This window comes from Neophocaena asiaeorientalis, unplaced genomic scaffold, assembly GCF_003031525.2.
Source record: "Neophocaena asiaeorientalis asiaeorientalis breed wild unplaced genomic scaffold, Neophocaena_asiaeorientalis_V1.1 scaffold591, whole genome shotgun sequence".
NCBI lineage: Eukaryota > Metazoa > Chordata > Mammalia > Artiodactyla > Phocoenidae > Neophocaena > Neophocaena asiaeorientalis.
In genome coordinates, this window is record NW_020173494.1 from 1,138,156 (window position 1) to 1,150,865 (window position 12,710).

The following is a 12,710-nucleotide window of genomic DNA, read 5'->3' on the forward strand; positions in this document are numbered from 1 at the left end:
GGCTGAGGCCCCCGCCCCTCCGCTGTCTTGTCCTCGCCGGCTTCAGGCTCCCCATCAACCCGGGCAGCCGGGATTTAAATTCACGGTGGCTGAGTCTTGTGACAGGATCAAAGACGAATTCCAGTTCCTGCAAGCTCAATATCACAGGTAAGGCCAGTGGGGGCCGCCCCGGGGCTGGCGGGGCGGGGGCGTCTCCGCCGCAGCTCCTGCCACCACCCCTAGGGGACCGAGCGGGCCCCCGACCCCGGGGCGGCGGGGCAGTCCGGGCCTCCTCCTTTTGTTTCCCCTTTCCGAGCGCGGCGCCTTAACCCTTTGCTGCCGGCAGAGCCTCCCGGCTCCCTGCGCCGCCCCCAGGGTGAGGGTTCGGGGCGCGAGCCGGCTCGCTCCGGGTTCTGGGGGTCGCGAGCGAGCGTCGGGGTCCCGCCCCCCCGCGGCTCGGATAAGTCCACTCTCCCGGCCGCGGGAAGTTTCAAGTTGTTTCACTCCATCTCCGCGTGTCGGGGACCCAAGACCCCCTCCCCCAGAGGCTGCGGGATAAGGGGGTCCCCCCGGGGGGAGGGTGTCAGGAAAGTGACGAAGTGGCTCCCAGAGGCCCCTGGGTTGGGGCCTCGGAGGAGGCTGTGCAGGCGCCAAGTCTGAGCCGGCTCCTTCTGCCCTCGCAGCCTCAAAGTGGAATACGACAAGCTGGCGAACGAGAAGACGGAGATGCAGCGCCATTATGTGATGGTGAGAGGCCGGGGCGGCGTGGGCCTGGGGAGCCTGGAGCCGGGTCCCCTGACCGGCCTCCGCCGGGCAGCCCCGGAGCGGGTGTAATCCGAGTGTGCCCTCTGACCCTTCACCAGCCTCCCATAGCCCGGCCACTTGGAGGAGGGTGGGTGAGAGGAGGGGCAGAAAGAGAAACCCAAACCCCAGGCCAAGCACTTGTGCACTTCCTTTGTGCCCCATTAATTTGTGTTTTGAAGGTTTCCCAGAGGGCTGGTTGTCTTATCTTGGCTAGTAAGATAGGATTGGATCAGCCTATGTCAGGGTTGGATAAAAATCTCTCTTAGAGATCTCCTGGGAGTGTTTGAAAACTTCACTGCTCTGCAACCCTGGGATCTAGCCAGAGTGGGACGTAAGGCCCCTCCTCCTACCTCCTTTCTCCGGGGGTTTCTGACAGTGGAGGAGCCTTTTACAGGCTTTTGCCTCCACTGTACACTCAGGGATCCCCCAACTGAGAGAGAACCTTAAAGGCCCTGGGACAGTGTGTAGACGTCTGCCCTTTTCCCAGTGTCTATTCCAGCAAGTTTAAATCTTCTGTTGGTGAGGAAGGCACAGGAGGTCCTTAAGTGAGGCTCCCTGCACTGCTTTGCACATAAGAGGCCTTCGACACATTGCTAAATAACTCTCAGAGGACAAGAGGGTCCCAGTGTACACATGATTCCTTGTTGAACGAGAACCTTGTATAAACAGGATATATGGCACAGGCAGGGTTGGTGGGAGGGAGGGCCCCGCTCTTCATAATACTTTGCGTATAGGATGTTCTGTTGCAGTAAGAACAGCACTCATGAGCCGGTCTTCAGCTCTGCAACCCCTTTATAGCCGGCTTTGGGCTTTGACTTAAACTTCTTTAGCAGATGTATCATAAAAGTACCATTTGGCCAAAACCTTCCCCAAAGCTCATTGTGGAACACAAACAGACTTTGGTGTTGTGAATTAATGGCCGTTACTTTTACTTTTAGTACTACGAGATGTCCTATGGATTGAACATTGAAATGCACAAGCAGGTAAGTGCTTTACTGTACACGTCTAGTTTTAAAAATTTTACCTAATCCACAGATGTTTAAAAATGGCTCCTCCTGTTTGAAAATGAGCCTCGTTCTTCTGTTCCTTCTCCTCCTCCTTGAAGAGTGAATGGATCGAGCCCTTGACATGCCGGGTTTGAGGCTTGGCTGATTTCTTGGACATGTTGAGCTTCTAGTGTCCGAGCTTGTGAAGTTTGTCCTGGTGTTGGATCTTGGTGGAGGAGGAAGGAGCAAAAGGAAACTTGTCCCTTCAGGATCTACTTTACAAACTCCTGAAACCCAGAGGTAGCTGGCTGCTACCTGTTGTAATGTAAAATTTTCAAGAGGAAAGGCAGGAGAGTTTGTGTGTATGTGTGTGTGTGTGTGTGTGTGTACAAAAGTATGTTCTGCCTTGATGAGATTAAACTTCAAGAGTCTTAAAAGCCAGGCTGAGCTGTCAAAATTTAAGGGAACAAGCCACCAACTGCTTAAAAATATAAAGCCAGAATGAAATACAGCCCAATGCCTTATGTATATATGAGGCAATTTTTTCATCTCCATCTTAATGTGAAGGCGGCCACAGCCTTTCCCATTTTTCGGAGAAGGAAGGTGAAGTAACGAGCCTGGGGCAGCCTAGCCAGGACTTCTGAGATGGCTGGGGGTTGAGCTCAGCTTTGAAATCCTGGTTTGAAGTCAAACCAGTTTAGCTAGTGTGGTAGTGTGTGATGGATATGTAAACTACCCCGTATTGTCACTCTTCTAATAACAGTATACCTCACACCGGGCAAATACAAACACCTTTATCTTGGTGCATATCAGTAACTCATCCTGGGTGCTGGGCTGGGCTGTGGGAGAGGCCTGTTTGTGTATTTGTGTTGCGAGGAGAGGCCGCCTATAATTTGGCTTGGCCAGCGATTAGCATTGACTTGGCAAGGAGAAATGGCGCAGGCCGGTTGTTCTCTCTGTAACAATTGGTGTTCTTGGAATCCCAGAAGATTGTTGACTTATTCTAGTCTTCGTTGACCGTGCTTTGAATGGACTTTCTGCTCTAAATGAACAGTGGTTTACAAGGTTTAAACTTCGCTAAAGTTAAGGGGGCAGGACCCAGGGCAGGTGAGAAGGGCAGGTGACCTCTGGAATGCTTGTAGATTCCTGTCTGCCCACTCCAGTGGCTTCGCACAGAGTCTTTGGAATCTAGTTTCCTTTCCCCTCCTGGAGGGAACCCCAGTGTTGGGTGAAGGGCAGCCAGAAAGGGACCTGAGTTTGTTGAGGAATCTGGGGAGGCCCGTGAAGGCTACCAGGTTTTTACTTCTTGACCCACAGGAACTGTAACACTTTGTAAGTAAAGCTGTTTCTCCTCGGGAGTCGGGGCTAGAGACTGCCCAACTTCAGGTGGAACTGACTGGGTCTGACTGGTCCAGTAAGAATGTGTGCAGTGCAGCCGGGGTCCCAGGTGTTCAAGGGCCTTAGGCTCTTATGCAGGATGCAACCTCATCCCTTTCTCCACCCCCTCTTTTTTTGTCCTCAGCGCTTGGTATCTTGGGTGTGTTTAAATTGAACAGGGTAATTGCACCCAGGTTTAAAAGTTATAGCAGCCGTTCTTCTAAGAGCTTCGTAATTAAGGTGTAATATGTCGTTGCATGTCGAGGTCTGCATGCGTGGTGTTCCCCGTGTCTGTGAGTGGATGGTTCTTTGGCACAAAGAATCCACCTTGGCTGGTGGAGCGAAGCTGTTCCTGGAGTCCTGGGGACACTCTGAACCCAGGAAGAGTTATTCGCCTTCCTAGCACATTGAGTAGTGGGGTTTGCATAAGAAGCAGCTGTGTGCATCCGGGACTTCTGGCCAGTCCCCAAACCAGGTTCTTAGGGGGAGAATGCCTGAGGTTTGGCGACATGGTCTCATTTAATCCTGTCAGCTGCCAGAGGCAGATGTATTCTTTGCCCTCTTTTTGTAGGCGAGGACACTGAGGCTTCAGGGAGGCGAGGAGGGCAGACCTAGGACTCAAATCTGGGCCTCTGGCTTCTAAACAGTACTTTACCCTGTTGGCCACTCACCTTTGCCTTCCAGCCTCAGCTCCCACTTGCTTCCCAGCGGGAGTGTTCCGTGCTCTGAGTTCAGTGCCTTCGCCGGTTTTATGGCAATCTCTGAGTTGGGTGAAATCCACCCGGTGGCTGTGTAGGAACAAAGAGGCAAGGAGGTGAAGAAACCCTGCACTGAGAAATGCAGCCCTGACCTCCTGGGGCTGGCCACTCCCTAGGCGTGCAAGGGTTCTGCAGAAGGAAACCGTCCACTAATTGTAGTGTGGGTCTTGGGTGCATTTGGCGGATGGTGGTTAGGCCTGAGCAAACAAGTTTATCAGCTGACCTGTTTAGCGGTTGACTGGTGTTTTATCTGCACACACAATCAAGTGACTGGAGTGCTTGAATTATTCATGCAGTGTCCTGCCCTCTAGACTTGACTGTTCGTGTGATTACATCTGCCTGGAACAAACAGGCTGGATTCTTCATCTTGAAGCTGAGGGGGGGGAGGCGGGGGGGCGGGGACTGTCTGTACTTTTATATAATGGATGCTCTCCAGAGCTAGCACCTTGGGGAGTGTGGCAGTCCTCAGCCTGCGTGCTCCCGCTCGCTCTTTCTCCCTCTCCCTCTCTCTCTCTCTCTCCCTCTCTCTCTGTCTCTCTGTCTCTCTCTCTCACAATCACGCACCCCCACATATTTCTTTCAGAAGCCGTTTGCTGGCTCTATGGGAAGTGCCTATTAGTTGGGAACCTCAGGTTCTACAGATGGGCCTGGGTATTGACAGAGGGCAGCTGATGAGGTGCGTCCAGCCCGTTTTTATTTTACTGAGAGGTTAAACTCACTGTGGCTGGCTCCTTTCCTAGCTGTTTCTCTGTCTCCCTCTCTGTTCTTTTTCCAAGCTGTCAGATCCCAGAGAAGCAGTAAATGGTTTCTCCTCCCCTCCCTCCCTAATTGTGGCAAAGCAGAGGTTACAGCATCATGGGCCTGGCCCGAGATTTCAAGAGGTCACCCACCTCCTCCAAGCCTCTACTTCCAGGCAGGATGTCAAGGGTGATTCAGCAAGGCCGGGGAGGTGATGATGGCTGGCCAGCTCGTCAGTTCCCATCTTGTTCCCGCAGAGGCTGAAGCTCTCCAGTGTCAGCCACAAATCACCAGCGTAGAAACAAGCACTCTAGAGCAATCGTAGTGCATTGGGTTTGAGGCACTGATGCCCTGAGAAGCTGGGGCAGGCCGTCTTTTCACCCCCCTGCTGGTGAGCGCTAAGGTTTTGGAAGAGCACCAGAGGCCTTTTGATTTGGGGACAGTGTCGTGTCCCCACTTTTCTGTCACCGAGCAACACTTCTTCTAACTTTCTGTTCTAACTGGGAGAGCCCTTTGGCATCTCCTGCAGACCTTTCAAGTCACAGATGAGGAGACTGAGGCCCAGGCAGGGGAGCCGAGGTATCCAGCCCCATGTTAGCAGAGGAACTGCTGCTGCCACTTTTCCTCCTGACCCCAGGTCTCTTAGCAAAACTCAAGAAATGAAGAGCGCTTATTTACTAACTAATAGCACTCTGTGTCTTTAATTATTGTTGCTTCTTTCCGCGTTATCTCAGGAGGCTAAGGCCACAAACCTGGCAACGCCAAAGTCCCACATTTCTGGTTCTATAACCATATCAGATGAATCATCTTTGCCCGCCCAGGGTCCTCTTCTGAACCGCTAGCTATTTGCACAACTAATGATTCAGTGCGCCTAGTAATAAACACAATGCATAACTAGCAATCCCGGAGGTAAGGGTCACGGGTAAGGTTTCATCTAAGGATGGGGGTGGCCATGAACATGGCTGAAGATGGAGATGGGACATCTTCATTTGTCATTGCCCTTCTCTGGGTCCTCACACCTACATAAAAAGGGACTTGGGCTGGAAGACCTCTAGGGATAACAGCTTGAAGTTTTGTGGCTGCTGTGAAGGTGTCGGTGGCCAGAGGGGGCCAGCAGGTGGTGAGGTTACCAGAACCCTGCCCAGGAATCAGGTCCGTCTTGGTGAGGAGAAGGTGGAACACTGAAATTGAAGGGGACGTGGGTCTTCATACTAGGGCAGTGCCTATATGTGTGGCATCTGAGTCGAGCTAAGAAAAAAACCTTTGAGTATCATTTATTTTGGTCAGAATGATGGCATCCGGGAACCGCTCTACGCCCTGATTTCCTTCTGACTTTCTTGCCTTGTCGCTTTTCTCCGGAACAGTCTCTCCTCTAGTCATGCTGGCCTGGGGTGCCTGCCTTGCTCCAGTTTGGGGTCCACCAAGCTCCAAGCTCCCTTCACCCTGTCCTGTCCACCTAGGAGGAGCCTGCCTCCCAGGCCCCCAAGACTGCATCTCACAGCAGCCTTCTCGGGACCCCCTCTTCCTTCTTGCTGATGGAGTTGTCAGAGCGAGGGTCTGTGTGCTTTCCTTGCGCTTTTCCTTCTCATCCCATTTGATCACTGAAATGACCTGGGAGATGGGCACATGGTCCCTGTGTTTACCCTCCGATCAAGGAAACTGGTCCTAGATGGGGACCTGGCTCCTTACTGAAGACTCTCCATGAATCCTGATGGACCAGGAGCTCCTGGAGGGCATGGAGCTCTTCTTTCTGTCTGTGGCTTCCTCCTTCCCCAGCTCGGACAGGAAGGGTCTAGCCTAGGTCAGAGGCCCTTTGTTTCCTTTTTTGGTGTAGGAGTGAGTCGGCCAAGCGATGAATTCCCTTTTCCTTCCTGCGTGGGGGGAAAATGTTTTTCCATCCCATTTGTACAAAATCCTGGGATGCCAGGGGCAAAAAGGTGATCAGGCTAGACCTCAGTGGGGCGCCCTGCTGCGATCTGCATGCAAGAGGTCCTCCTACACCCCCATAGCTGGGGGGCAAGCCCCTCTGCTCAGGACTCCGACGTGCACTTAGCACATATTGGGTGCTCAGTGAACACGTAGCTTCTCCTTTGCTCAGAATTACTGGGCAGTCAGAGGGTGTGAGTCAGGATGGGGGTTGTTCGTTGCGGGCTGGCCGCCGGCTCTGCAGGCTTCCTCCTGCTGCTTCCTACCGCTCACCATCCAGTTTCTCCATCAGTCAGATGAGGGGGTTGGACTGATCCCCAAAATGATTATTAGGGGCCTGGAGTGTCCCGGGTGTGGTCTGGGGCTTGTTCCACAGACACCCTTCCCTCCACGGGGGAGTCGGGCATCTAAATAAGTCATTGCAATGCAGTGAAGCAAGTACTAACGGAGGAGCCCCCGGGACAGAAGGGCTCATCCTTCCTGGGAAAGGGGAGTCGGGTCAGAGAAGACTACACCGAAGGACTGTTACTTGAGCCTCGTCTTAAAGGGAGGGCCGCATTCGTTAGGCAGGAGCCGCCAGTGGAGGCTCCTCCCGGGGTGGCAGCAGCAGTGCTTGGAAAGGCAGCCAGGTGTGTCCCGGAAGCCACAAGTCCACAAGTCTTGGGAACGGGGCGGGGAGGGGGGACTCCACTTGGGGCAGGAGGTGAGGTGGTGACATGTTGCAGCAAAGTGATCTCCAGGGCCTCTCTGCTCTCACACTCGCCGCTCTGTGGCCCTTCGGTCCCCAGATGGCTCTCCAGGGCTGGCCCAAGTCCATCTGCCGGGCCGGGCCGGGGGGCCGCTTGCTGCAGTCTGTGGCCTGCTTCCCCGCCGTCATCTGCTGGTTTGAACTTTACTCCCCAAAGTGGCATTGTCTTCTTGCTCATATTGGTAATTCTGTAATGACTGGTTATGACCCACCCCCTCCCCCATATTTAATTCTCATCAGCCCAGCTCTCCACTTTGCTATTAATGATAGCAGCCGGCAAAATAGCTTTCAACATGCCATTGACAGTCTGGTTTAAGAGAGCACTTGAAGTAGTGCTAGACAGCTGAAAGCACCCATAATTGTGTACCAGAGTGAGAACTGCGCACTCAAGGGCCTTGTTTTTATATGCTTAAAGGGACAATATCTTGTTTTCAACATCACAGCCAAGATGCTTTCTCTCCCCTTCTCTCTTTGCTTTTCTCCCTTGGCTTTTGCTTTTCTCTTGCCTTTCAAAAGAAATGTTCCTTCTCAGGTTGAGGCTAAGGGGAAACTTAGGGAAGGGGGGGAATTTCCTGCTGCCACAGAAGTAAGGTTTGGTGCCGCCCCCGAGGGTTTTCTGGAGGAGATAATGGGGGCGTTGCAGTTCTCCCCAGCAGTGATGTTGAGTTCTTTTGTTTGCTAGGGCTGTTGCCCTGGTGAGCATGTGGGTGGAGCGAGCAGGCTTCCAAACTGTCACCTTGTCACCATGGATGTGCAGGCAGAGGCCATCTGACGGGGGAGGGGTCAGCCTTTGGGGAGTCAGATCAGGGACCTTGAAGTCCCTCAAATCAGATTCCAGGAGGCCGTTCTTCTGCAGAGGTCCCTCCGGAAATCGTGAGGTTGGGGAGGTCAGGGACTTGCCTTCTTCAGGGGAGGTTCATCCCAGCTTGGGATGAGCCGGGGGACCCATTTACTCAGCCCTGAAGATTCTGCCTGAGAACAAAGACCTCCCTCCCCTTCACCCCAGTGATGTCACGACTTTGAAGGTTCAACAACCTTTTAGGAAGAGGCTCCCTTCGCTTGCTATCACCAGAACTTCCCCTGACCAATTGCGTCCTTTGAAGGGTGAAGGAAGAACCAAGTTCCCAGGAGTGGGGCTGCCATTCCAGGGGAGCCCCTTTAGGGTTGAGTCTGGCTGTGCCCATTGCCCTGTCCTCTCAGAGGCGCCCCGTTTCATTCACCCGCCACGTGAGTGACACAGGCGGGGTGCTGGGGCAGCTGCCGCCATCTCCAGATAATCCCAAGGGAAAGCCTTCATCAAGGATACAGTGAAAATTTGATCTACCAAATATTGTAGATTATAATAATACAGCCTTTCGTATTTCTGTAGCACTTGATTGTTTGCAGAGCAGATTAGACATTTTCATCTTAGAAACCTAAACTCACAGGTATTTGGGTCCAGGACACACACACACCAGGAGGAAAGCATCAGAGCCTGGCACGAAAGGCCTGGCGTGTGAAGATGACCTGTATACTTCAGGGTGCCACAGGGCTGTGTTCCTTTCTTTTTTTTTATTTTATTTTTTTTTTGCGGAACGCGGGCCTCTCACTGTTGTGGCCTCTCCCGTTGTGGAGCACAGGCTCTGGACGCGCAGGTTCAGCGGCCATGGCTCACGGGTCTAGCCGCTCCGTGGCACATGTGATCCTCCCGGACCGGGGCACGAACCCGTGTCCCCTGCATCAGCAGGCAGACTCTCAACCACTGTACCACCAGGGAAGCCTGCAGGGCTGTGTTCTTAAACTGGGGCTGGGTTTGGGAGGGGAGGAGAGCGGTGTGGAGGCTCTGACCGCCCTGAGGGACGAGACCATTCTGCATTCACGGAGGCCCCTGAGCCCGTACCGGGTGCACGGTGTGCATTTTGTGGGGGACTCCGGGACTGTATGTTCCAGTTTGGCGGTCTTCCTGACCCTGTATAGCGTCACGGACCTTCTGGGAAGGATAGCAGGCTTTCTCAGGTTTCTGAGAGAGGCCTGTGGTTGTCGTGCTGGTAGGAAGAAATATGTGTCATAAACCTGTATTATAACGTGTCTTTGATAGGCTTAACCATTCCCCCCCCCCTCACGTGACAGGACAGTTGAAGTGTGGGAGGGGGCTGAGGAACGAGATAGTTGGGGAAGGATGATAACGCAGAGATATGGGAGGTGGGGGGGATAAGGAATGGGGAAGAACCAGGGAAAGCATGCTGAATTTGGAATACCGGAGCACCTGAGTAGCTGGAAGCAAGGGTTAATGGCTTGGAGGTAAATTAGTAAACAATGCGTGTCATTCCTTAGCTATCTATTTGGGCCTGGAGTTCCAAGTGTTGGGGCCTTATCTCATTGCCCTTTTAAATCCTTGATAACCATTGTTCACAGCTCTTCGACTTTTTTTTTTTTCCCCTTAATTCCGAATGAGAACTTTTTCTTTCGTTGGTACTGGGAGGCTACATCTTCCCTCAAAGGCGGAAAGAGTTCTTTCCACCAGTCCTGCAACCTGGGGGCAGAGCAGGGGACTCTTCCTGCCTGGTTGGCTGGGGAGGTTTCTGTTTTAGATTCCTATAGCACCCAGCCAGTAGGTGAGGACTTTGTGACAAAGGGCCTCTCCCCAGTCCCCAAACACTTCTCAGGGGAGAGCCCTCAACAGGTCCGTCCTGCTCCTGGTCTGAAACTGAGCATCCTGGCAGGCATGTGCTTTGTGAACCAGTGGTGATATCTGCTAGGGTGGAGCGGGGCAGTTTAGTGTGTCTGGGGGGCAAGGGATGGGAGGCAATCCTCCGGCTGAGGTGTAAGCGGGATACAGGGACTATCAGACTTCCTGCCCCGGAAGAGGTCGGGCAGACTCATGGGCCTGGGAGAAGCTGCTGGTGATACCAAATGGTCTGGGATGAGGGGCTAAATAGCCTGGTGGGAAGAGAGTACCCATGAGATCGGGCACATGGAGGTAGGGCGCGGGCCAGGGCTGATCAGTCAGTGGGTGCTTCAGCCTCTCCTTAAACCCTTGCTCTGAGAAGGGAGGGGGCCCTTCCTCAGAGATGCCTTACCCGTGGAGAGTGCTGCAGTCCAGTGCTCATCTCGCTTTGCCTAAGAGCAGAAGTCCTCGGGCAAGACTCCGGAGGAGTTGAGGTTGACGGCCCCATCTCCTAGGACCTCACGCTTTATCCCAGAGAATCGGTATCCCCATGAAGCCAGCCCGAAACGAGGAGAAGCATTAGAGCCCCCCAAAGAGCTGCCCTCCGCCTGCCACAGTTCTCCCACTGTTGGCTTGACGCTGGTCTCTGTGTCACCTGGCGCTCTGTGTGTGGCACCGGGGAGCCTAGCCTGCAGGAACTCCCGAAGGTGGCGGTGGTGGGGTGTGTGCGTGGATGGTCTTCTCTCTCAGCCTTTTCCGGTTTCTCTCTAATCTCTTACCTGGTTCTCACCCCACTTCTCAAGGGATCTCCACCTGGCTCTCCCTCGCTATCCCCCTGACTAAGGCCCTGTCTTAATCCCCCTCTGGTGCTGTAGGAACATTGGGCATTTCCCAGGCCTCCAGGTGGTGGGTCTTTGATAAACCCTTTTTCATGAAGGTGCCAGTGGAATCAGAGTTGGTCTATCAGAAGTCAGTTGGTTCTCGAAGGGGCATCCTGGGAAGTTAGGTTCAGAGCACCTGGAGCTGGGAGATGGCCTGTCCTGGTGGCTAGGAGACAGGCTTGGAAGTCATACAAACTTAGTTTTGAGTCCTAGATTAGGATCTACTGGCTGTGTGACTTGGGACAGGCCATTTCTCTCTGCGAACTTGAATTTGTAAAGGGAGTGGTGAGAACGCCTACCTGTTAGAGTGGTACTGATAGAACTTTCTGCAGTCGTGGAAGTGTCTATCTCATTGTCCGGTACGGTAGCCACCAGCCACGTGCGGCTGTTGAGCCTTGGAATGTGGCTACTGTGACCCAGGAACTGAGTTTCAAATTGAACTTTAATTAACGTTAGCTAGCCACGCGTGGCCGGTGGCTTCATGTATTGGACTGTGCAGTTACCGAGCGTGTTTTGAGGATAATGTGAAGTGATGCGTGCTGACTTAGCACAGTACCTCCCTTGTGTGTGGGGAGACCTCAACGGGATTCTCACAACAGGACAGTCCCCAAAGTTGCCAAGGCCTGAGAGAGCGAGGACCGGCTCCTTGGTGTTGCACATGTCGTGACACTTCCCAGAGCCCTTTCTCCTTTGTGACTTGTTGGCTCCACGTGCCAGCCCTACAATGTGGACACCAGGAGCCCCGCCTAACAGTACGAACACTGACGTTTCAAGAGGTGAAGTGACCCGATTGCGGTCTCGCTGTGGATCAGGGGCGGGTTCAGAACTGGTAACTCGGCTTGTTTCATTTGGACCAATGATCTTTATCCAGAGGCCACATCAAGGTGTGGTCTTCTGTGGTCTCCACGCTGGCCCACCCTCAGACCCATCTGTATATCAAGGCTTTGATTCCAGTGTTGGGAAGTCCTCAGACAAAGCTTTTTAAGAATTCAGTGAAACATGAGTGTCAGCGACGTGTAGACTGGGGTTTCTCAACCTGGGCACCGTTGGCATTTGGGGGCCAGATAATTCTCTGTGGTGGGGCTGTCCTGGGCTTCCCGGGATATTGAACAGCATCCCTCGCCTTTACCTCCAAATTTCCAGTAGCACCACTTCAGTTGTGACACCCAAAAATGTCTCCAGACACTGCCAGTGTCCCTGGGGGAGTAAAATCTGCCCTGGTTTAGAACCCTTGATTAGGGGGAGGAATTCTGGCTCCAGAGCCATCGTCTTGCTATGTGACCTGGGGCAGTTGGGCCCTCTCTGGGCCTCCTTTTCTCCATCTGTGAAATGAGATGTTGAATGTGCTGGTGGTTTGGGAGGGGGCCAGTCTGAGAGGGAGCCGATCGTTTAAGCAAGTTTCTAAATAACTCATCTTGATTTTTATGGCCTATGAAATGCCACCATTCCTGCCATCCTTGTCTGGGGAAGAGAGGCCCCTCTGACCCTTTTAATCTAAGGAAGGGCCACGCTCTTGGGTTGTGAACTCAGTGATGGGGTGGGTAAAAGGGGACTGTTTTCTGCTCCTTCCCCGGCACCTCATTTTCCCCTTCCCACCACCCAGGTTTCCCAGAGAGCCCCTGTCCTTAAAAAGTCACAGCGCTCACCTTACAGGGAGACTCCCAAAATTTAACGAGCCGCCTCTGCGAGGGTAATGTGACTTTTACAGCCTGTTGAGGGGCAAAGGGAGATTTGCATAATGTTCCAAGGGGGATTAGGTGGCTGGGGGTTGCCATGGCAACGCCACAGGGATGAATTGAGAATTTTCCCTCCTGGCTGGAGTTGGCCTGTGGAGTCTGGGAAGGTGGGGGAGGGGGCCAGGGGGCT

The 12,710-nt window shown here is 53.3% G+C and overlaps 1 protein-coding gene across 8 annotated transcripts in view; it reads left to right on the top strand.

Moving 5' to 3' along the window:
- TLE3 (TLE family member 3, transcriptional corepressor) overlaps nucleotides 1–12,710 on the top strand; it is a 47,877-nt gene that overhangs the window by 504 nt on the left and 34,663 nt on the right. For all 8 annotated transcript variants that reach the window (XM_024747504.1, XM_024747506.1, XM_024747505.1 and 5 more), the window contains exons 2-4: nucleotides 47–147; nucleotides 663–726; nucleotides 1,722–1,766. In XM_024747504.1, the coding sequence (XP_024603272.1) occupies nucleotides 47–147; nucleotides 663–726; nucleotides 1,722–1,766 (210 nt within the window). The remainder of the gene's footprint in view (nucleotides 1–46; nucleotides 148–662; nucleotides 727–1,721; nucleotides 1,767–12,710) is intronic.